At 42.8% G+C, this 23330-nt stretch overlaps 1 protein-coding gene across 1 annotated transcript in view; it reads right to left on the bottom strand.

Moving 5' to 3' along the window:
* Positions 1-3728: 3728 nt before the first annotated feature.
* LOC124133534 (probable cytochrome P450 49a1) overlaps positions 3729-23330 on the bottom strand; it is a 63719-nt gene continuing 44117 nt past the window's right edge. The window contains exons 3-10 of the mRNA XM_048384503.1: positions 21694-21919; positions 19755-19936; positions 18257-18461; positions 13826-14000; positions 12124-12287; positions 10101-10182; positions 8068-8280; positions 3729-4483 (exon numbers count right to left, since the gene is read on the bottom strand). Coding sequence (XP_048240460.1) covers positions 4364-4483; positions 8068-8280; positions 10101-10182; positions 12124-12287; positions 13826-14000; positions 18257-18461; positions 19755-19936; positions 21694-21919 — 1367 coding nt within the window. The 3' untranslated portion in view covers positions 3729-4363. The remainder of the gene's footprint in view (positions 4484-8067; positions 8281-10100; positions 10183-12123; positions 12288-13825; positions 14001-18256; positions 18462-19754; positions 19937-21693; positions 21920-23330) is intronic.

Below are 23330 nucleotides of genomic sequence, written 5' to 3'. Positions count from 1 at the left end.
TATCGTGTACGTGAGTCTGTCTAGGTGACACGATTAAAGTTTTGAACATTGTGTACATTGATCTTCAAACAATGTTTCAATTATGGTTTCTGTGTCCTATTTTGAAACAATCGCATTATATTACATTTTGAAAGTCAGTGTCAAGTTTCTTTTTTTTGAAGAGTATATATTATGCTGTTTTAGCTGTGGGGTTGTATGCAATGGATGGTTTGTGACACAAAAATAAACTTTATTTCTCCTCTTTCGACAGCCTACGTGAGGCCCACACAATCATCCGGCACAAATGCGAGCAGTCTCTCACACAATCTCTCGCCGATTCGTCTGCAACAGGGGCGGTGGGATGGCCACAAGGACTGACGGGATCGGGCGTCCTGGCTCGCTGACTTGGTTGAAGCATGTCATCGTATCCCAATTGGCTTGATCGATGCTCATGATATCAATCACTGGATTGTCTGGTCCAGACACGATTATATACAGAGCACCGTAATGTAGCTGGAATATTGCTGAGTGCGGCACAAAACAACAAACCAACCAAACAGAAAAGCCTATGTTTTCTGCCTCTCCGTCGAAGTCTTCATCGTCCAATGTTATTGTCCCTCTTTGCGGTGGTGCCTACAATACAGCTGAAGTCAGAAGTGTCCCCTGGTTGTTCTAGAGCACTCGGACTACACGGTGTCTCCGCCATTCGAACTCTGCTGGGGGCGGTCGGGTAGCCTAGTGGTTAAAGCGTTCGCTCGACACGCCGAAGGCCCTGGTTCGATTCCCAACATGGGTACAATGTGTGAAGCCCATTTCTGGTGTCCCTCGCCGTGATTGCTGGAATATTGCTAAAAGCAGCATAAATACTCACTCACTCACTCGTCTGCAGCTAAGAACGGCGGTGTTCAGTCATTCTTCAAGGTGGTTCCGTTGGCAGTCATTCTCACCAGTAAACATCGCGTTAATGGAAAACATAATCACACATGTGATCTGTCCTCTGGGTTCATGCACTTTGTAAATAGTCACCGTGAACAACTATTTTAGGCAGTGAAGAGTAACGGAAGTTATTGACAATATTTGCAATGATTTTACTGCCTGATAAATATATGTTTCTGAACGGTTATTTAAATATTTTATGGGGTAATCGAACTTCTGAAGCACAGCGGATTCTGGAAGATATTCGAAATAACTCTGATTTCCGAAGAACTGAACAGGAGGTTCAGCCCATGTCTCCTCGAGTAGCAAGATTTGAGGAAATTCGTTCAACCCACAAATAGTGTCTGCAAGCTTTTTTCTGAATAATCTGGATTTCTCTGTGCGAATTAACTCATTTGATATTGTAGGGGACCAATAATGATTTCCTAAAAATGTTCGAAGAACATATTTTGTACAGATGTGTAGATTCGAACCATGGTACATCGGTCTGACGAGTGAATGCTTTATTTGTTTGTTTGTTTGTTGTTTAACGCCGCATGTAGTAATTTAGCTATATGACGGCGGTCTGTTGATAATCGAGTCTGGACCAGACAATCTAGTGATTAACATCACGCGCATTGATCCACGCAATTGAGAGACGATGACATGCATCAACAAAGTCAGCGATCCCGACCACCCGATCCCGTTAGTCGCCTCTTACGACAAGTGAACGCTTCAAAAACACTAGGTTACCCAAAATATCAGAAGGCAGTGTTTCCTCCTGCTACCCTCAACGTATTACGGAGAAATACTGATGTAGTTCCGGGTTCGATTGCTCACAAGGGTCAATTAGCTCCTTAAACTCACGTCCCAAATAACAGAATGGGTTCAACCAGTGATGTCTATAACTTTATAGACTTTATATGACATATATGAATTTGGACAAGGCTCTGCCAGCTGACTAACATAATTCCTTTACAGATCCCTTCATGTCTAAAATTTCTTTAAGCCATAAACCTAAGTATTTTTTATAACTGTCTGTGGTACATAAATGTTCTGTTTTGTTACATTAAACATAAAGATGAATCATTTTTTAGATGACATATACAGTTTTGACTAGGTCGGAAACCATTCTGTTCTTTGGCTAGCAGTTTATTCTTTTCCAACCAGATCTGAATCCTTAGATCTTACACCCACTAGAGATCACCAGGCACCTGTACCCTAATGGATCTCCGACTTCACCACATTATTTGGTAACAGGTTGAATTAATCCATCTCTCGATGCGACACCTTTTTTTCGAAACAAAAGCTTATACTCTGCAGCAGGCCAATACAGTATTCTGCAGAACTTCTGCAAGAATGCCACCAAGTCAGTGGCTTTCCCCTTCTTCATATGCATCACTGCGCATGCGTTTTCAACTTCTTGCACTGTAATTGGTTGGATAGATCGATGTTTTCATATGCAATGTTTTTGCGTGAAATGTTAAGAAATTAAAACTTTGACCAATCAGAATCAAGAATTCTTTGTCATGGTAGAATAACTGATCGATTATGATGTGCACGCCGTAGGGAACGATGACGTGCAATCAACCCACACGCCGAGCCTGACCAACCCACCCATTTAGTCGTCGCTTACGACAAGCATAGGTTGTTGGAGACCAATTCTAAACATGAATCCCCAACGGCGTAGTGAGGCAGGCAATTACAAACTGCGCCGTAAAAGAACATTCACTCACTACCCATGACATACCCCCCATTCTCTGATAGACAATAGGTTCAGAGTATATTTATTATAACAGAATGGCTTTATAAGTCACTGGATAAATGAAGACGGAATATTCTTAACATAAAAATGCAACTGTCTGAAAGGTATTTCTGTAATTCAAACTTGTATTCAATAAAAACGTAGGGTTTATTAGAGTCTATTATCGCAATGCAAACGAGCCTTACTATTCGAGACAGTATAGGTTGCACAAATGAACGTCTTACCAATAGAGGCTACACGTCTTTGGCTGGATATTATGTGTACAGGGAAAGAGGGGTGCAGAACAGAGGGAGGGGGTGGGGGTTTTGGGGTTGGGGGGTGGGGGGTGGGTGGGGTGGGGTGGTGGTATTAACAAAACATGGCGAACCAGCACCAAAGTAAAAAACAATTAAACATTTCACATAAATCTTCGTTAAAGAAACATATTCCTATATGGCTCTTTCACAATACATATTCGCGGTGTGGTATTTGAACGACAATTTATCAATTAGCGACGTGGTTTCCTTTGCATCCGTGTTCACATGGTACACACGTAGTTATATGTTAGATACTTCACGGGCTTCACTATCACTCTTCACTATCACCCATGAAGACATACAACGAATCTAGCAAAGACATGGTTCAAGGGCAATCTCATTAAAATCAGATATAAGTTCTCGTTGCCACTAAACAAAGATCTAAGGACATCCCATTACAGGTCACGCCAGAATGGCTTTTCGCGAACTTTGACAGACCACTGAAATGACTAACTAGAAGTTGACATCAGCCAATTAGAAAGCAGCTTTCTCGAGCTTTACGGCTTGAATATAAGTTGACCAAATTCTCAATTAAAAGTTTGTAAACTGAACGAACGAACATTACGGAATGTCTAATATATGGTTGCAATTGTATGGCAGTGCTTCCCACATACTATGCAACGCCTCCTCCATTCAAATGTTTATCCCACGGAAGCGAGAGATGGACGATAATTTTGACGGAACCAGTTGTACGGGCCGTAACTGTCGTTCAGAATACCCCGTATTAAAGCTTTCGAGGTTGCATGATTAGAAAACGCATTCCGACTGTCACTTTCATGATCTGGCAAGCGTCGCTTTTATTGGTTGGATGAAAGGACGTTCTGACGTGACCCGTAATGGGATGTCCTCAGATCTTTGATTAGCGATGGCGAGAACTAAGATCTGATTTTAACGAGATTGGGTTCAAGGGGAAGCAAACCAGCAAGTACACAGGCCAATGAACGCCCAGTTTACATCGGACAACGGCAATGTGTCTATCTACACATCGTGTGCAACAAGTGCCAAAGCCTTGTGGTATCTGCTCCACACATTGCCTGGATGGCAGGCATGATAGGGTTCGCACAAAGCCCTGCATGGAGTAGGGTTAATATGACTTCCGTGAGTTATCCACGGCCTCATTTCATTAGCTGATTAAAAATAGACACACGTCATCACTACCCTGCCTGTCGGCCGTATGCACCCAAGGGCTATGGAGGAACGTGATGAATTTATCTCGTGGAGTGTGGACGATGATGCAGTCACTAGTTCTGTCATTAAGCCACGAAACCATCTCAAGCAACACAAGTGTAACGTTGGTCATCGAGTCATGTGGCATCTGCTCTAGCCAATCACCTTGGAGTGTATCTGCGCCTGCGCAGAATTCTTGATTGCCATTTGAAATGGCAAACAGTCTCTGCCATTCTCGGTTCTATTTTTTGCGTTGTTTGAAGTTCAACTCTAGTGGAGTTTCTTTCGTTGCCAGGATGTTGTATACGATGCTGAGCTGTTCCTCTGGATCCTGTAGTGAGATTTCAAACGACTGGATGAGCTGTAACGAAATAAGGATATTTGATTAACGTTTGATATTGTGGGAAACAATAATGAGCTTTCGAAAATATTTGAAAAACATAATTAGTGTAGATTCGAACCCAGCCAATGCGGTCTGTCGAGTGAACGATTTAACCATTGGGCTATCCAATACATCAAGAGTCATCAGAAACAAAGTATTTCCCCCTGCTTCCCTCAAAGTATTACGGTGAAATATTGGCGGAGTACATGGGAACAATGCGTGAAGCCCATTCCTGTGTTTACCTCCACGATGTTGCTGGATATGTGTGTTGCTAAAGGCGGCGTAAAAACTCATTCATTCTCAAATGCAAAACGAGCCAGAGTCCTTTTTATTTGCATACGAAAATATAAAATATCTAAAGAAACAAGGAACTACCTACGACTAAATTGGTGGGAGGACATACTGAACGGTTTTGAATTCTGCTCCGGAAACAAAGCAGACAAGCATAGTCATAGTTACCGCCAAAAGCTAGATTTCAGTTTAAGCAATAATTTTTATATTTGTTGGCTCATCGATACGCCGACCCTTTCTTTACCATTGTTTTGTTCCAAATTATCTTAAGTTCTTCCGCTAAACTGTGACATACAAACAATCATTTGTGATAACTCAGCGTTACCCAGCAACTTTGGAAAATCACCAACACTGGTTATCCTTTATTGAAATATGAAATTTCCTCCACAGGATGAAAAAAAAAATCGCGATTGAACAATTAAGAAAGTAATGATCTCAATATGCAATATTAACGACGTTCGGACCGTCAGCAGATACGACGCTTTTAGCGTAGTTCAGTCATATTTAATTCAACCCTGTGGTCAGCTGAATGAGAAAGTCAGAAGGGGCGTGCCCGGGGCTGGGTTGGTGACACCTCCAGACAAGGATGGTGTCAGACTGATGCTCATTGTCGGGTCCAACCTGGGATTCTAACCCGCGACCGCAACATCTCAGCTATGACAGATGTCAGCACAGTGGCTTGCAGCGACTGGTCCGCTCGTGTACACTCTATTTCAGGCATTTTAAATTGGACGCGTTATCATGAGGTAAACTCAACACTCATCGTTTAAGTGACATCTTTAAAGTCTTCTGATAAACATTTATTGATAAGTTAATATTCTTCGCACGTCAGATTAGATTAAGGTATTACATAGGCCTACGAAAACACAATAATTACTCACACACCTCCCCCCACCCCTTCAAAAAAAATTGTATCGATACTGGATATTTTTTTCCAGCTACAGCCGCAACACCAGATTTATTTTAATGAAAAGTAAGACTATAAATATATATATTTTTTCAAAATTCTTGCAACAATACTTTTTGTATAAAAATATGTTTTTTCGTTAAAATCCAGTCCTCCCCGCCTCACCCACCCCCACCACCGAATATCAAAAGATCATTACCCCATCACTCTAAGACACACCAACATCCCATCATCACTTCTCCAAGACACCCCCACATTCCACAATCATTCCTCCATCACTCTAAGACACACCAACATCCCATCATCACTTCTCCAAGACACCCCCACATTCCACAATCATTCAACCATCACTCTAAGACACACCAACATCCCATCATCACTTCTCCAAGACACCCCCACATTCCACAATCATTCAACCATCACTCTAAGACACACCAACATCCCATCATCACTTCTCCAAGACACCCCCACATTCCACAATCATTCCTCCATCACTCTAAGACACACCAACATCCCATCATCATTTCTCCAAGACACCCCCACATTCCACAATCATTCAACCATCACTCTAAGACACACCAACATCCCATCATCACTTCTCCAAGACACCCCGCATTCCACAATCATTCCCCCATCACTCTAAGACACACCAACATCCCATCATCACTTCTCCAAGACACCCCCACATTCCACAATCATTCCTCCATCACTCTAAGACACACCAACATCCCATCATCACTTCTACAAGACACCCCACATTCCACAATCATTCCTCCATCACTCTAAGACACACCAACATCCCATCATCACTTTTCCAAGAACACCACATTCCACAATCATTCAACCATCACTCTAAGACACACCAACATCGATCATCACTTCTCCAAGACACCCCCACATTCCACAATCATTCCTCCATCACTCTAAGACACACCAACATCCCATCATCACTTTTCCAAGAACACCACATTCCACAATCATTCAACCATCACTCTAAGACACACCAACATCCCATCATCACTTTTCCAAGAACACCACATTCCACAATCATTCAACCATCACTCTAAGACACACCAACATCCCATCATCACTTCTCCAAGACACCCCACATTCCACAGTCATTCAACCATCACTCTAAGACACACCAACATCCCATCATCACTTTTCCAAGAACACCACATTCCACAATCATTCAACCATCACTCTAAGACACACCAACATCCCATCATCACTTTTCCAAGACACCCCCACATTCCACAATCATTCCTCCATCACTCTAAGACACACCAACATCCCATCATCACTTTTCCAAGAACACCACATTCCACAATCATTCAACCATCACTCTAAGACACACCAACATCCCATCATCACTTTTCCAAGAACACCACATTCCACAATCATTCAACCATCACTCTAAGACACACCAACATCCCATCATCACTTCTCCAAGACACCCCCACATTCCACAATCATTCCTCCATCACTCTAAGACACACCAACATCCCATCATCACTTTTCCAAGAACACCACATTCCACAATCATTCAACCATCACTCTAAGACACACCAACATCCCATCATCACTTTTCCAAGAACACCATATTCCACAATCATTCAACCATCACTCTAAGACACACCAACATCCCATCATCACTTCTCCAAGACACCCCCACATTCCACAATCATTCCTCCATCACTCTAAGACACACCAACATCCCATCATCACTTTTCCAAGAACACCACATTCCACAATCATTCAACCATCACTCTAAGACACACCAACATCCCATCATCACTTTTCCAAGAACACCACATTCCACAATCATTCAACCATCACTCTAAGACACACCAACATCCCATCATCACTTCTCCAAGACACCCCCACATTCCACAATCATTCAACCATCACTCTAAGACACACCAACATCCCATCATCACTTCTCCAAGACACCCCCACATTCCACAATCATTCCTCCATCACTCTAAGACACACCAACATCCCATCATCACTTCTCCAAGAACACCACATTCCACAATCATTCCCCCATCACTCTAAGACACACCAACATCCCATCATCACTTTTCCAAGAACACCACATTCCACAATCATTCAACCATCACTCTAAGACACACCAACATCCCATCATCACTTCTTCAAGACACCCCACATTCCACAATCATTCCCCCACTCTAAGACACACCATCATCATTCCTCCAAGACCACCACATCGCCCATTCAATGTAACACCATCATGCCTTTCCATCACATCTCCCCTTCAATGTAACAAGGTCACAGGTCTTTCTATCTCACAACGCCTTCAATGCAACACCGCTGCGTGTTCTTTCAGACGCCGAAACCGTACCGTGATTAAGGCCAAGAACAACTGCTGTTCAGCGAATCTTCTACCCGGGCAGTTCCTGGTGCCGAAACCGAAGGGCATGACTATGAATGACTGAAGATAGTTGTTGGTGTTATTGCCATTGTCCCTCAACCAGCGCTCCGGGATATAGGCCTTGGGCGTGTCGAAATACTCCGGGCTGTGGCACAGGACGTTATGGCCGTAGTGAACCTCTGTCTGAAAGGGAGGTAGAAACTGGTGTATCAAACAAAACAAAACCTCTTTCCGCATTCATAAGAAACCTCGATTGTACGATTCCGACTATATCATGAACATGTGTTTAAGAATCACTATCAAATAGTTAGGAAATCAGGTGTTCGCAAAAAAAGTGAGCGTATCCTGCCCCACCGGTGGGACCCGCCTCAAACACATGCAAAGGCAAGTTAATTGTTCACTTGCAAAAACACGGGAAAGTATGGTATATGTCAAAATAGGGAGTTGCATCGCACATCATTTTTGTCACTGATAAATTAAAGGCCGTTGTTGCGTTGTTTTTTAGTTCATTGTTTCCTATATTTCATGTTGTTTTTGTTCAATATTTGGCATATTTTCTGAATGTTTACTCTTCTATAAATATTTTCTAAAGGCAAACACTTTTTTTCTAAAGGCAAAGCATCTTCACGCATGTTTGTGATGGTTTATATTTGTGAGGTGAGGTGAGGTGAGGTGAGGTGAGGTGAGGTGAGGTGAGGTGAGGTGAGGTGAGGTCAAATGGGGCTTTATGTCGCGTTCAAGTTTATTGAGGTTATATAGCATACAAGCATGCGTGTGTGTGTGTGTGACTGCTTGTACTAGTCCGAACTAATGCCAGTTTAATAGTGCTAGCCCACTGAGACGTCATTCGCAGCTTAACAATGATACCCCACTCAGACACAGCATGCTGACTCCGAGCCGACCAGACGGGGAATCAACAAGTACCATCTTTTAACGTCTTTTGGTATGACACAGCCGGGGATCAAACCACATCTTGGGATCTGCCACTCTCCGAGGCCACAAGATTTGGGACGCAGTTTCATGTTTGTGAATAAATGAGTGACAGAATTTGTTCCTCAGTGTATCCTCCCTTATTGTTGTGGTACATCCAACATGTGTCTATATGGATAAATAGCTCGTGTGTTTGTGCGGATGAATGTGTCCTTCGTGATGGGCTGTGGGATAGCCTAGTGGTTAATGCGTTCGGCGTCACGCCGAGACCCGGGTTCAATTCCCCACATGGCTACAATGTGTGAAGCCCATTTCTGGTGTCCCCCGCTGTGATATTGTTGGAATATTGCTAAAAACGGTGTAAAACCATACTCACCCACAAAGAATTAACACCTGGGGTTCTTGATGAGCTTTGAAGAGTGCATGTTAAAGTGCTTAAAGCGGCGTAAATTCCATACTCACTCACTCAGTGAGGATCTGACAACCCCTCTTTCGATGGTCGTGTCAGGTGACCCGTCGGCGGACTTTGACTACTTGATCTAAATTATTGGATTCATGATCCATTCAGCCTTAGAAAAACAATTCGGCTACATGTCTTGTTTACCGCTCGACACAGAACACACATATTCCTTCGATGATTCTCTGGTTTGAGTGCAGATGCCATGCCGTTCAGAATCGAAAGGGTGTTTAAAATATCCGCTCCTATATAGTGGCAGCCTGTATTATGTACATTCGGAACTGGCCGTTGAACTTCGTTTTCGAAATACAGAAATAATGTCGGTTTGAATGCTACGCTGAATCGCACCTGGACGCTGATTGGCTCATTAGAAGGTTCATCTGACGCCACCCTGTAAGGGGGATGCATTCACGACGATAGTGTCGAAATGTAGTGAAGATCTGGGTTCCATTCCACAAAGCGATCTTAGCGCTATGATTATCGTAGGCCTATGTTAAACTATGGGTGTAACGATCATCTTAGCTAATATCGCTTTGCGGAACCCGATCCCCTCCCCCCCCCCCCCCACACACACACACTGGTATAATGAAATGGTTACATGAGATTAGATTCTCACCCCTCTTGGAATGTGATAGCCGTCCAGTTGAAGGTCCTTGTCGATGATCCTGACAGAACCCACAGGAGAAGGGAATCCCAGTCTGCACAGATAAGATGAGAACATTCAGCCCCTCTTGCCAAACACCAGGTTCATCACACCCATTGAATGAGTCAAATACCAGGTTCATCACACCCATTGAATGAGTCAAATACCAGGTTCATCACACCCATTGAATGAGTCAAATACCAAGTTCATCACACCCATTGAATGAGTCAAACACCAGGTTCATCACACCCATTGAATGAGTCAAATACCAGGTTCATCACACCCATTGAATGAGTCAAATACCAGGTTCATCACACCCATTGAATGAGTCAAATACCAGGTTCATCACACCCATTGAATGAGTCAAATACCAGGTTCATCACACCCATTGAATGAGTCAAATACCAGGTTCATCACACACGTTGAATGAGTCAAACACCAGGTTCATCACACCCATTGAATGAGTCAAATACCAGGTTCATCACACCCATTGAATGAGTCAAATACAGGTTTATCAGATTCAGTGAGTGAGTCAAACACCAGGTTTATCACATACGGGGAATGAGTCAAACACCAGGTTTATCACACAGAGTAAACAAGTCAAACATCAGGTTTATCACACAGAGTAAACGAGTCAAACATCAGGTTTATCACACAGAGTAAACGAGTCAAAAATCAGGTTTATCACACAGTGAATGAGTCAAATACAGGTTTATCACACACAGTGAGTGAGTCAAACACCAGGTATATCACACAGTGAATGAGTCAAACACAGGTTTATCACACACAGTGAGTCAAACACCAGGTTTATCACACACAGTGAGTGAGTCAAACACAGGTTTATCACACACAGTGAGTGAGTCAAACACCAGGTTTATCACAAACAGTGAATGAGTCAAACACCAGGTTTATCACACACGGTGAATGAGTCAAACACCCGGTTTAGTAGACAGAGTGAATGTTTGTTTGTTTAACGCCGCACTCAGCAATATTCCAGCCGAGTCTGGACCAGACAATCCAGTGATTGACATAGTAAGCTTTAATCTATGCATATGGGATACGATGACATGCATCAACCAAGTAAGCGAGCCTGACCACCTGATCCTGTTCGGCGCCTCTTACGACAAGCATGGGTTACTGAAGGACGATTTAACCCGGATCTTCAGAGTGGTTGATCCCAACACCAGGTTTATCACATGGGCGCAAGGATCCTCTGATCGTAGGTTGGAATCCCTGATTCACCACGCTTTAGTCCTTGGTTTGTCAAGGATATAACCGTGCATGTGGGTTTCAAGAAAGTGGATCACTTCCTTCACATTCCGTACCTTCCTCCCAACCTTCTGCTGATACATCGGGAACTGAAACACTCAAACACAACTAAAACGGGCGGCCCAACCGTGTAGGGCGCTGCAATTCGCTGTCCAGAGTAAGGTTTCTTAATTCCTCCGGATCCAATGATTGTAGCTTCGGATCCTGATTATTATGTTTGAATGTCAGCACCAGACTCGTGCTCTTGAGTTTTACCAAAATTGCACATATAGATGCCAATGCAAGAGAATAACCAACCTACATGTTCTGCCGAAACAGATTCCACCTCTACAACCTGCGGGGGGCACGGGTGGCCCAGTCGTCTAAGGCGCCACGATTCGCTTGCGTCCCTTGGGCACGTCAGAAACCTATGATTGTGGGTTCGAATTCCGGTTCGCCCCGATTATGTTTCTAGGTTTGTCAGCACCATACTCGTGCTCGTGGGTTTCACCGAAGTGGTTAACGTCTGAGACCTGCATCATTTCGGGCTTTCCTCCCACATTAAGCTGACACGCCGTGATATAACTGGAATACTGTTAAAAGCGGCGTTAAACCCAACTCACTCACTCACTCACTCACTCTACAACCTGCGTGCGTCAACCTGGGCCAATATAATCTCACACGCCGGTAGATGACTGTTCAAAGCGGTTAAGTTACTCTCTTGTTATTTCGTAGCGTTATCACTCACCTGTGCCCTTCCTTAACGCAGGCCTTGAGATAGGGCATGTGAGACAGAGACGTTGCATTGATCTTCCCGGTGCCACAAACGGAGATAATCTCTTGGTACAGAATCTGCTGCTTGTCCTTATTCTTCGCCAGCAGCCACAGGGACAACGACAGGGACTTGGCAACCTGCAACATGGGCCATTATAATCTATAGAGCGAGAGAGAACTTGAGATATATGCTGGTCTAAATACTTCGCTCACTCGTACCGAGAATTTAGAAGTCTCAGCAATAACTGATGTCCTTAGATCTTCATGCAGAGAGCTATCGTATCGGAGGTAAAGTTGTTATATGAATGAGATTGTGTTTTATAAAGATGCTGTTAGCTGCCATCTTCCCGAGGCACCCTTACCGAACTTAGCTGGAATTACTGGGCTAGATCGTAGCGCCACCAGTGGCTATTACCAGTTATGTCCCTTCTAAGCCTCTCCTATGGACCAATCAGGTTCTCGTATCACTTGCGTTTGCTTCACACAAAATGGTGGCGCCCAGTCAGGACGATCTGATCGATAATCAGGATCTATATTGTGATAAAACGGGTCTTACATCGCGAAATGCATCAAATCACGTGAGCACCTTAATTAAAAACATGAACAGATTTGGAAAATATCTGCTGACAACGAGTTGGCGATGCACATGCTTTGCAAATCCTGCAACCGATCGAAATCTGCACGACAGTATACGAACCGGATTTCGATTTCGGTGCGCGATTAAACTATGCATAGACTCGTTAGTCCAGCCAAAATGTATCTCCATAATACCAGCCTAGTTCGGTAAGGGTGGAAACTGGACTTTTATAGTCAGTTAACTCTCTTGCCTCGGGAAGATGGTTAGCTGCACGAGGCACCAAAACAGTCATAGACGTCAAAAGAAATACCAAGTCCAAGCCGAATAAAATAGATGTGAAAACACAAATTCTTAGTGACAATTTGGCTTTTTGTCAGAGACAGATTAACTGTTTGTTTTGCATTCTAGAAGTTGGTGAGTAAGTTGTTTGTTTGTTTGTTGTTTAACGCCGCACTCATCAATATTCCAGCTAAATGACGGCGGTCTGTAGATAATCGAATCTGGATCAGACAACCCAGTGATTAATATCATGAGCATCGATCGACCCAATTGGGCCCGATGACATGCATCAACCAAGTCAGCGAGCCTGACCACCCGCCGATGACATGCATCAACCAAGTCAAAGCCTGGCCACCCTATCCCGTTAGTCGCCTCTTCCGACAAGCATAGTCGCCATTTACGGCAAGCATGGGTTGCTGAAGACCTATTCTACCCCGGATCTTCACGGGTCTAGTAAGTAAGAAAACGTAGAGTTTTACGGATAACAACTTCTGGTTTATTGCACATAGCGACTGCTCGATGAAGAGTCTTACACTGTTATCAAGCTATGTGCAATAGACCAGAAGTTGTTATATATAAATTGTACGTTTTCTTAGAGACAGAATATGTTTTAGGTCACATACACAAAACATAACTTAATGGAGGCGCCGTAAAGAGGACATCCAAAGAATTTCTATTTTGTGTGTGCGTTCGTGCGCGCGTGCGTGTGTGTATGTGTCTGTGTGGCAAATTTATGGGCTTCAGATATGAGCAGGGTCTTAAAGTGAAATGAAATTTTCGAATAAGTCCGGATTCTGAACTGTGGAAAAACAGTACTTACATTCTCCGTAGCCACTGTGAAAAAACTGGACATGACGCGGAAGCAGGCCTCTTTTGGAAGACGGTCATCATTGAGCAGCGCCAACAGCAGATTGGGTTCGTGGGGATCCAGGGTCCCACTGGCCTTCTTCTCACACAGTTCCCTGTACATACTCTCCACATACACCTTGCCTGTTCTGGAATGGGGGGAGTGAGTGAGTGAGTATGGTTTTACGCCGCTTTTAGCAATATTCCAGTAATGTCAAAGCGGGGGACACCAGAAATGGGTTTCACAAATTGTACCCATGTGGGGAATCGAACCCGGGTCTTCGGCGTGTCTAGCGAAGGCTTTAACCACTAGGCTACCCCACCGCCCTCTCTTCTGCAATGGAAACAATAGCACTAGTATTGTTGCTTGTTTTATGCCGCATCAGCAATAGTAATATCACGACAGCCGCTATAATAATAATCGAATATAGTTTAGGCAAACCATAGCGCGAAATCGTAACTATGTACGAGTTTACTATGTGATATCCACAGTATTAAACAATACATATGTCACCCACCATGAGAAAAGGGACCTAATGGGTGCTGTGTAACAATTGTGCTATGACTTCAACTAACTTCAGTGAAGATCGCCATTTGTACGGACTGTACAAAAATATCTTATTTTTCTCTCGTTACTTCTAGTTCGTTAGGTAATAAACCATACATGTCTACCCAATTCTTCAGACATCACGTCTGAAAACGCCATTTTTTACACCAACAGTTATAAGTCGGTAGTTTTAGAAAATAACGAAAAGTCAAAATGTGATTTTTCACCCATGTTTGGTCCCATATGTCTCAGACACTAGTGGATGTGGGTTGGTACAAGCGGAGCGGTACGTGATACATGTGACCTAGAGACCAATTAACTCGTGAAGATCCAGGTCACAATTGATCTTCAGTAACCCACGCTTGTCGTAAGGGGGGACTAAAGGGATCGGGTGGTCAGGCTCGATGACTTGGTTGATGCATGTCATCGCATCCCCATTGCGTGGATCGATGCTCATGATGCCAACCACTGGTTATCTGGTCCAGTGTCGTGGGAATATCGATGAGTGCGACGTTAAACAACAAACAAACAAAGCAAGCATACCCACAAAGAGACCAGGGCCCACTTGCACAAAGCGATCTTAGTGCTAAGATGATCGTAACTCCCACACTTAAACATCGGCTTACAAAAGTATTAGCGCTAAGATCGCTTTGTGCAAGTTGGCCCTGTTCATGTCGGAGCATTACATAACTCATAAATATCAGTAGAGTTCGGCCAGTACAAGCGCAGCAGAAATTAATTACGATTTTGCAACCAAGCAGAACAGTGACTACAACCGTCAGTGACGAACCACGCCATCGGGTACGACACACACTCAGTTCAGTCACCGAGCATTGTCACCCAACTGTCTTTAGTCAGGTCTTACGGCAAGTACTTCCTACTAGGAACAGGGCCCACTTGCACAAAGCGATCTCAGCGCTACGACTATCGTAAGCCTATGTTAAAGTGTGGGAGTTATGATCATCTTAGCGCTAAGGTAGCTTTGTGCAAGTTGGCCCAGGAACCTACATGATAGAATAGAGGCACTATATGGTCTGACACCAAGCCATCTTTATGTACTCCAATTGCATTACACTTGTAACTTGATATTTACAGCTAAACACCCTTTTTAAACACAGTTCTGTCTATGCTATAAATCACATTTACAAACCATTGTTTGATGTTTTAACACACCCATACACAAGGTTATAGATTACCAATGAACTGATTACACAACACACGATAAATGGATTGCATTATGGAAAACGAAAAAAATGTCTGTGAAGTTAAATTTCATTAAAAAACCCACTCTATACATAATAAGCATATTAGTCGTTGACATCAGCGATAATGTTAGACCATGAAAAATGTGTTTCTAATCCGTTTATTTTGAAATAAGCAGGTTACATAGATATCATTTCTTTATTTCTTTGTAGGCAGAATTTACCAAAAAACCTCTTACGTTAAAACCCCGACAAACTTGACAGAATAGAAACCACGATACGCATGGCAAATGTAGGTCCCCAGCATCTGGCGAGAATAGGATGACCTGGGCATCGTTCCACAAAGGGGTCTTAGCACTACGACTATCGTAAGCCAGTGTTAAAGTATTGGAGTTGGTTGGTTGGTTGGTTTGTTGTTTAACGCCGCACTCATCAATATTCCAGCTATATGACGGCGGTCTGTAGATAATCGAGTCTGGACCAGACAATCCTGTGATTGATATCATGAACATCGATCCGCGTAATTGAGATCGATGACATGCATCAACCAAGTCAGCGAGCCTGACCACCCGATCCAGTTAGTCGCCTCTTACGACAAGCATAGTCGCCATTCACGGCAAGCATGGTTTGCTGAAGACCTATTCTACCCCGGATCTTCACGGGTCTAAAGTATGGGACTTACAATCACCTTAGCGTTAGGATAGCTTTGAAGAACGGGGCCCTGATCTAAAACATCTATTACATGTATTACGACCGACAAGCGATTCAAGCCGCCGTAGGCGGATCTTGTACCAGTACCTGGGTGGTCTAATACGAGCTTGATTTGTTTGAAGTGTAGACGCTCCACATTAAACACAGACGGGGACATAAAAGTTGTGTTGCCCATTTTATGACAAAGAGATGAAAATCTATCACGCACTTAAAGTTTTCACTTATAAAGATGTTTATGATGTGTAGTAGATTGATGTTATCACCACGCTGAATGTGCTTCTGTTTATGTTCAATTTAGCAGCATCGTTCTTTAAAGATGTGGCGTAATAAACCAAAACATATGCGACAAAAAGAATTGAGTTGAGTCGACAGAAAATATTTCTGATTTGCATGACATTACAAAAGCACTATAATATTACCACTATTGTCGCGCGAACAAACGCTTTCCGCCAAACCTGCCTGTGTACGCTTGGTTATCCAGTGATATTAAATCTCTAATATAGTTTGGTAAATGTGTGGAACAATAGTTCTTCACAATGGCGTCGTTTTGAGCCTGATTTTAATGACAGGACGCTGCATATTGCCATTCAGTCAAATTATTCTTGTGTTTCATAATTGAAATGGTTGAACAGGGGGCCGTTGTACAAAAAACCTCAGTGACACGACTGTCGTAAGTTTATGATACGGTGTGGGAGTTATGACCACCTTAGCGCTAAGATCGCTTTGTACAAGGGTACCAAAACTCGACTAGATTTGTTGTGTCGTCTGAAATACAAGCGAAGTAGTGAGTGAGTGAGTTGGGTTTAACGCCGCTTTTAACACTATTCCAGTTATATCAAGGCGTGCCAGCTTAATGTGGGAGGAAAGCCCGAAGTGATGCAGGTCTCGGACGTTTACCACTTCGGTGAAACCCACGAGCACGGGTATGGTGCTGACAAACCTAGAAACATAATCGGGGTGAACCGGGATTCGAATCCACAATCATAGGTTTCTGGCGTGCCCAAGGGACGCAACTCTGCACAGCGAATCGCGGCGCCTTAGACGACTGGGCCACCCGTGCCCCCACAAGCGAAGTAGCATGAGGACTTTAACCATCTGTCTTAAAACACATGAAAACATTCCAGCTGAAAAATCATTTTGTATATTTCGTTCACAAAAAAGTCAGTTTCTTCGGTTGTTGATTTTTCAAGCCAATGAGGGAGTGAAATTCTGTTGACGATACAATGGAGATTGAAAAGAAGGCGAAGAAATGTCCGGTAGCCATTGAGGACCACTTACTGGTCGTTACTTATTTCATCGTCATACAGGCAAATGCTAGGCAAGGCATGGCACAATGACCACACACGGACAGCACGTGGTTACATATGACAAATATGAATCGGGTGCTACGAATCGGCTTTCGTCACCACTCACCCCTTTCCGTAACCTGCAAGAAGACTCGTCCCCCTATCGATGAATGTTATGTGCGATAATACAACCAAACCAATCACAATGCGCGTATGACTTCAAGTTCTTCGTCAAAGAATCCCTCAGGAATAAATTCTGATTTTACTTGCATCTAAAAATATACCCAAGACACAGTTAAATGTGTTCAATCAAACTGTATGTCGCGATGTGCTTTAAATTGCTTTAGAAATATATATAATATATAGGGAAATATATGTGAACCATTACGCAACGAGTTGGTAATTGTTTTCGGTTTGCCCGTTTGCGCTAAGACGGAACCCGGTCGCATCAATGGACACGAGAGGGGCACGAGTCGCTTTCGGCTTGTCCCGGAATAACACGAGTTGGTCACGAATGACGAATCGTGTGCATATAATTGTTGAACCGGCAACGAAATGGCAGGTATCGAATGAGTTCTGGGTATTTATGAAATGGAGATATCATATGCGGTAAAGATGAGGATAATGTGTGACCTTGACCTTGATGTTTGGAAACTTACTTTTGTACATCACCATACACTTTTTCAAATGTCCTGTACAGCTTGTTGGGGTACAGTTTGAAGGTGGGGAAGGTATAGAAGCTCTGGGCCACGAGAGCCAGGAACTGCCGGATGCTCTTCAACATGTCCTCCTGCTTCCGGGTCATAGGGCAACCCCTGTGGTCCAGGAATCCCAGTCTCACGTTGAAGCAAAACAACCCAGTCGCTGAAAGGAATGGATCGGAGCTTACAAGACAATCTACTTACTTAAGTACAATATATTCCTTAAAGATCAATGTGTTGGCAGACATGTTGCAATTGGCAGACCGTGTTGTAGTCATGGACGCCTTTGTTGTATAATGGAGGTACGAGAAGTCATTGAAGTTGTGCAGAGTTGCGTCCCTTGAGCGTGTCAGAATCCTATTATTTTAATTCGATCCGTCCATATGATAAGACTTATTGGTTGGTAAATGTTAAAGAGCTGTATCACTTCGGGGTTTCCTCCCACATCAGACACGCTATGATTTAACTGAAATACTCTTCAATACGACATTACACCCAAACGCTTTTACGGCGACATGCAAACTGTTCCCTTGAAAAGACACATCTCTGGGTTATAGGCGATGAGTGTATGATTGGATAAGCCTAAATACACCATTATGGGCTTAAGTGTCAACTGTATGACGACAATGTCACGCAGAGCAGTGCAGGTCGAGCTGAATCTCTGACGTGACCCAGGGCCCATTTGCACAAAGCGATCTTAGCGCTACGACTATTGTAAGCCTATGTTAAAGCATGGGAGTAACGATCATCTTAGCGCTAAGAGCGCTTTGTGCAAGTAGGCCCTGATCGTAGACGTTTATCACTTTGGTTAAAACTACGAACACGGGTATCTGTCACATCGGATAACACATCAAGAATCATAATCCAGTATAGCCCGAGACCTCGAATCTAAGGGACGCAACTCTGCGCAGAGAATAGTGGCGCTTCGGGGATCGACGTCAATATAATGCCTAATCAAAACACTATTATAAGTGAACTTTTAGATTGAAAAGATGTTTCCTGAAATCGGGTCAGGGATTAAGTCGTGTTGTGTTTGAGACAGCGCAAAAGACGAATCGGGAACAAGTGATATATATAAGTGATATATATGCGCTGTCTGTCTTGTTGGACAACAGAGAGAAAACAATGGAATAATCATAAGACGGCGCTCTGTAGATAATCAAGTCTGGACCAGACAATCCAATGATTGACATAATGAGCATCGATGCACGTAATAGGGATACGATGACATGCATCAAACAAGTCAGCGAGCCTAGCCAGCCGATCCCGCAAACCTAGAAACAGAATCGGGGCGAACCGATACTGGTTAGAACTGAACAATCTATGCTTGTCTTTAGGGTCGACTTAATCGATCTGGAGGCTAAGCAAGTTGATTGCATGTCACTGTAACCTCCGACATGGTTGCTCATAATATCAATCACTGGTATCTCAAGACTATGCCCACAAACAAACTTACATTCTGCAGTGTATCTGAAAAGGAGTTTGCTCAGGTCGTCAACGTGAAGTTGCTGAGATTTGATGGTGGAGACCATATCGTCTGCAACATCTCTCTGAGAAGGTAGATATTGAGCAACAACGTGAGGCTTCATCGTCCGGTCCTGGACGGGCTTCCGTACGTCGTACCATTCCTTGCCGGTACTGAAATAAATAAACATACTGTGACAGGTGGTAAAACTAACACATTCTAAATTCACTTACCTGACCCTTTTTAGTGACTGTTGTGACTGTAAAACCAAAACCGAATGTTTTAAAATGATATGCTGGTTATACATTAATCATGTGTGGTCATTTACTGATTTCGGGGCCCGGGTGGCCCAGTCGTCTAAGGCGCCGCGATTCGCTGTGCAGAGTTGCGTCCCTTGGACACTCCAGAAACCTATGATAGTGGGTTCGAATACCGATCGTCCCGATTATGTTTCTAGGTTTGTCAGCACCATACCCGTGCTCGTGGGTTTCACCGAAGTGGTAAACGTCCGAGACCTGCATCACTTCGGGCTTTCCTCCCACATTAAGCTGACACGCCGTGATAAAACTGGAATATTGTTAAAGGCGGCGTTAAACACAACTCACTCACTCATTTACTGATTGTACACTTTAGTTTCGTACGTGCCGATATCTGGGTTAATCTTCAGGCTACAAGACCTTAACTTCACTCCACTTCACTCGCTATGATTATCACCCAGCGTATGATTATGATTGAATCTCGATTACATTATGACATATATACCCTAGACCCATACGCCACTAAAGCTTCGCTGCGGAAGTGACGTCACGATCTCCATCCCCGTATCTCTGAGCTAGCACAGAATTTCTGTCACTGGTGAGCTTGTGCTAAAAACATTTTAATGGAATTTTCTTGGCGATAGTTCGACATAGATCTATATTCAAAATATCGGCCTCTTTCGGGCGAGTCTTCGATTTATTTCAAATAAAGGATTACACTTCGAATCAGAATAAACTTCTGGCTGGAAAAATGTTTTCTTAAGTATTAATAGAAAGGGGAGGTGGGTCATTATGTTACCAGGAGTTCCCAGTTGTATTTGTTTATTTTGTTGTTGTTTAACTCCGCACTCAGCAATATTCGGCGGTCTGTAAATAATCGAGTCTGGACGAGACAATCCAGCACCGATCTACGCAATTGGAACGATGACGTGCATCAACCAAGTCAGCGAGTCAGCTCCCGTCGCTTCCTACGACAAGCACAGTGGCCTTCTACGGCAAGTATAGGTTGCTGAAGACCTATTCTGCCCCGGATCTTCACGGGTTCTATGTTGTATTTGTGACGGTACATAACAACACGAGTCGAGAATTTGTGATACTTCCCCTTTACCGAGAGCCTGTAGCCAATATCGTGTAATTTGATTGGATGGCTATTTAAGTCTCGCATCATTCGAATCTCACAACCAACCGGATATCATACTCTAGATAATGGAGAATAAACGTTCTAGGCTATTGAGCTGGTTCTGCAATCACCACATCTCCAAGCTTCACTACCGTAGGTAAAACTAAATGAAATAAAACAAACAAACACTGCCACCAGTTGAATTACGTTCTTGCACGGTTGGATGGGATCCATAACTTCTGTTGTGGAATGTTTTGATTACGATGTGGGAGGAAGCCCTTTCGGATGCGCCCCTCCAACCCCCCCCCCCCCAAAAAAAAAATAATTAAATTTTAATAAATAAATAAATAAATAAATAAATAAATAAATAAATTCCATGCACACTCTGACCTTATCGTGAAGGTGATATTTTTTGGACACAAGGACTTAAAATGTAGCGAGGAATAACGTCTTCAACTTATCCAGATCCGGAATCCAAAGTGTTTTTGTTTTTTTTGAGTCACGTCGAAAATGTAAAACATTATAAACGCCAACAACGGACGCCAACACTTACAGCTGACTGATTCCCGGCGGTGCTCCTGACCTCTTGCAGTACGTGTCCAGTAATGGCATGCTGGGCCGTTTGGGGTAACGTCCTTCATGACGCATGGCGACCTCGATAAGAGAGGGGTCAAACAGAAACACGGCCCATGACGAACCCTTCCGGAATTTGACGATCTTCCCATATTTCTGATGCAGTTCTTGGAACAAAAGGTTAAGTTTGTCCGGACGAAATTTTCCTGGAACAGAGTAGTAAGTGAGTAATTTTTGCTTAACGCCGCATCAGCAATCTTGCAGCTATTCGCGGCGAAAATATGTCTAATCTGACCATATTGAAGCAAATAAAAGTGATGCTGAAAATCACTAAAACCTCAGTCAGTATTACATTCAAGGGTAAAAACTGATTGTTCAGATAAGAATCTTTATTTTATCATACAGTTTGATTTCTTTAAAATATGCTAAAATCAAGTGATTAGAAACTGTGTTAAAAAGTTCAGATAAGGTATGAACATTATCATAAAAGCGTTGTCTGATGAACGCAAAAACAACACAACCAAGCAAAATGTGCTTGGTAGTAACTGGACTATTGCAGGGGATACAAAAAGGTGGATCTTCACCCTTCAATAAAAATGAATGTGTATAATAACTATGGCCAATGCTTTACCGCAGTAAAACAACTTCATTATGACGATATAAACCAGAATGTGCGTGACCTCCAATCAGTGGTTCGATAGCATGAAGTTTGTTCAGTCTTGGTATTCCAAGTTTTTTGCCAGTGATCATTCACATATTGTCTGATGGATGGTTTTAGATCAGAATATGGGAGGTTTGTGTTTGAAGTTGGTTTATTAAGAGCGGCTTTTGCCAAAGAATCTGCTTTACAGTTACCATTGATGACAACATGACTGAGCAGCCAATAAAAAATTATATCTTTTTTCAACTACGGATAAACTGAGATGACACCTAAAAAATTCAGCTAAAAATGGATGATCCACTTTTCGGTTTTTGATTGCCTGCAGACAGGACATACTATCAGAAAATATGATAAAACTGTTTTTTGTAGACTTTTCAATATGTTGCAAAGCTAATAGTATAGCCTGAGCATATGTCGTAAAAATCGAGCTTCCATCAGTTAGTTGTATTGACATAGGACAGCTGTTAGTAACAGCTGCAGTTGATACCTTCTCATCATCTTTTGACCATCTGTGTAAATACTGGTATGTGAGGGCTGGTTGTTTTTCTGTTCATGAAATTCCAGTAGGAATTTTTTTTGTAGACAGGTTCAATGTACTACATACTACCTGTGCGTTTCTTCTTTCGAAGAGTGTATATATATATACAAAAATGAGGTAAATGTTCACTCGGTGTACATGTAATATATAATAAAATAATAAAGTCCACATAAGTCCATCATCTTCTTTATATCTGTTTCATACATAGTACTTTCGCTGTCTCATGACAGCTCTTCAGTGTAACTGACAATGACATATACTGACGTCATACTTATAATGACGTCATAAATTACAACTGTGACGTCATAATGTATTTACACACTCCAGCGACGACACCAAGTAATTTAACAATTGTAGGGAGACATTTGAATTAAATATACAGTATTTGTAAAGTAACAGTGCAACATTTACGATTGAA

This window comes from Haliotis rufescens, unplaced genomic scaffold, assembly GCF_023055435.1.
Source record: "Haliotis rufescens isolate VD_foot unplaced genomic scaffold, xgHalRufe1.0.p SCAF_5, whole genome shotgun sequence".
Classification (NCBI taxonomy): domain Eukaryota; kingdom Metazoa; phylum Mollusca; class Gastropoda; order Lepetellida; family Haliotidae; genus Haliotis; species Haliotis rufescens.
The sequence above is the reverse complement of the archived record's forward strand: the minus strand, read 5'-3'. Positions and strand labels throughout refer to the sequence as shown.